The sequence below is a fragment of the Corvus brachyrhynchos genome, unplaced genomic scaffold, assembly GCF_000691975.1.
Source record: "Corvus brachyrhynchos isolate BGI_N302 unplaced genomic scaffold, ASM69197v1 scaffold624, whole genome shotgun sequence".
Classification (NCBI taxonomy): Eukaryota; Metazoa; Chordata; class Aves; order Passeriformes; family Corvidae; genus Corvus; species Corvus brachyrhynchos.
Window position 1 is genome coordinate 133,238 of NW_008237889.1, and position 1,004 is coordinate 134,241.

General features: G+C 62.3%; 1 protein-coding gene across 1 annotated transcript in view; it reads right to left on the bottom strand.

The window, feature by feature from the left end:
* Nucleotides 1-360: 360 nt before the first annotated feature.
* Nucleotides 361-1,004, bottom strand: part of LOC108446348 — a 3,396-nt gene continuing 2,752 nt past the window's right edge. Inside the window, exon 3 of the mRNA XM_017732761.1 lies at nucleotides 361-902. Coding sequence (XP_017588250.1) covers nucleotides 717-902 — 186 coding nt within the window. The 3' untranslated portion in view covers nucleotides 361-716. The remainder of the gene's footprint in view (nucleotides 903-1,004) is intronic.

Here is a 1,004-nt window from a genome sequence, read left to right on the forward strand (position 1 = left end):
CCAGCCCCGCTGCCCCACACAATCCCATTCCAGCCCATATCCTGCTCAAGCCCTTTGCACATCCTGCCCCACCAAAGCCAGCTTGCCCTCAGCCCCTCCTGAGGGCCGGTGAGGATGGGGGTGCTCCCGGTGACACCCCGGCAAGGATCAGGTTCCACCCGCATCCTCGGCGTGACCCTTCACACCCCGTACGGATGCAGTATCCAGGATCGTGGAGCCTGGTGTGTCCCCCGAGCTTTGTCTCTGTGATGAGGGACAGTTTCCCCCTCCCTCAGGCACATCCCACGGGCTGATATTGTTTGTCATCTGGCCAAGCTGCAGAGGAACACAAAACCACTTCCCTACGATACGAAACCAAGATGGGGCAAAAGTGAAAGAGACCTTTATTTCAACGAGGTTTCTGTGAACCAGGTGCTTCTCCTCGGGATTATTTTGAGGCAGTTGGGGCTCCAGACCCAGAGCAAAGCAGCAAACAGGCAACAGCGGGGTTGGGGGTGCTCAGCTCCTCCCCGGTGTCCGTCCCCAGACACCTCCAGCGAGGGCCCCACAAAAGCTCCGAGCAGCGAGGGAAGAGGGACAGCACGCCAGTGGGCTCCGGGGGAGCACGTGGACTGTCACTCTGCAGTTTTGGTGACCGGAAGACACTCCCCGGCTCCGAGGGCTGAGGGGAACTCGGAGGGGAGGGGGAATGCACAGCTCTCGCGGCAAGGAGGGGACTAAGTGGGGCCGTACGGGTAGCGATGCATCCCTCCGATGGCGCCGGAGACGATCAGGGCCACGACGGTGACAACAATGATGACGATGAGGATGTTGATCACCAGGGCCGTGATGTTCAGGTACTTGGCCGTGGAGCCGTAGCTCAGTGCCCCGCTGTAGTCACCCAGCACTTTGCGGTCCCTGGACTGGGGGGAGGCAGAGGCAGAGTCAGTGGGGCTGGGCGGGGGCACCCCGGGGTCTCAGGGCTGCGGGAGGGTGGGAGAGGTGCTGCAGGTGCCTGAGCTGGC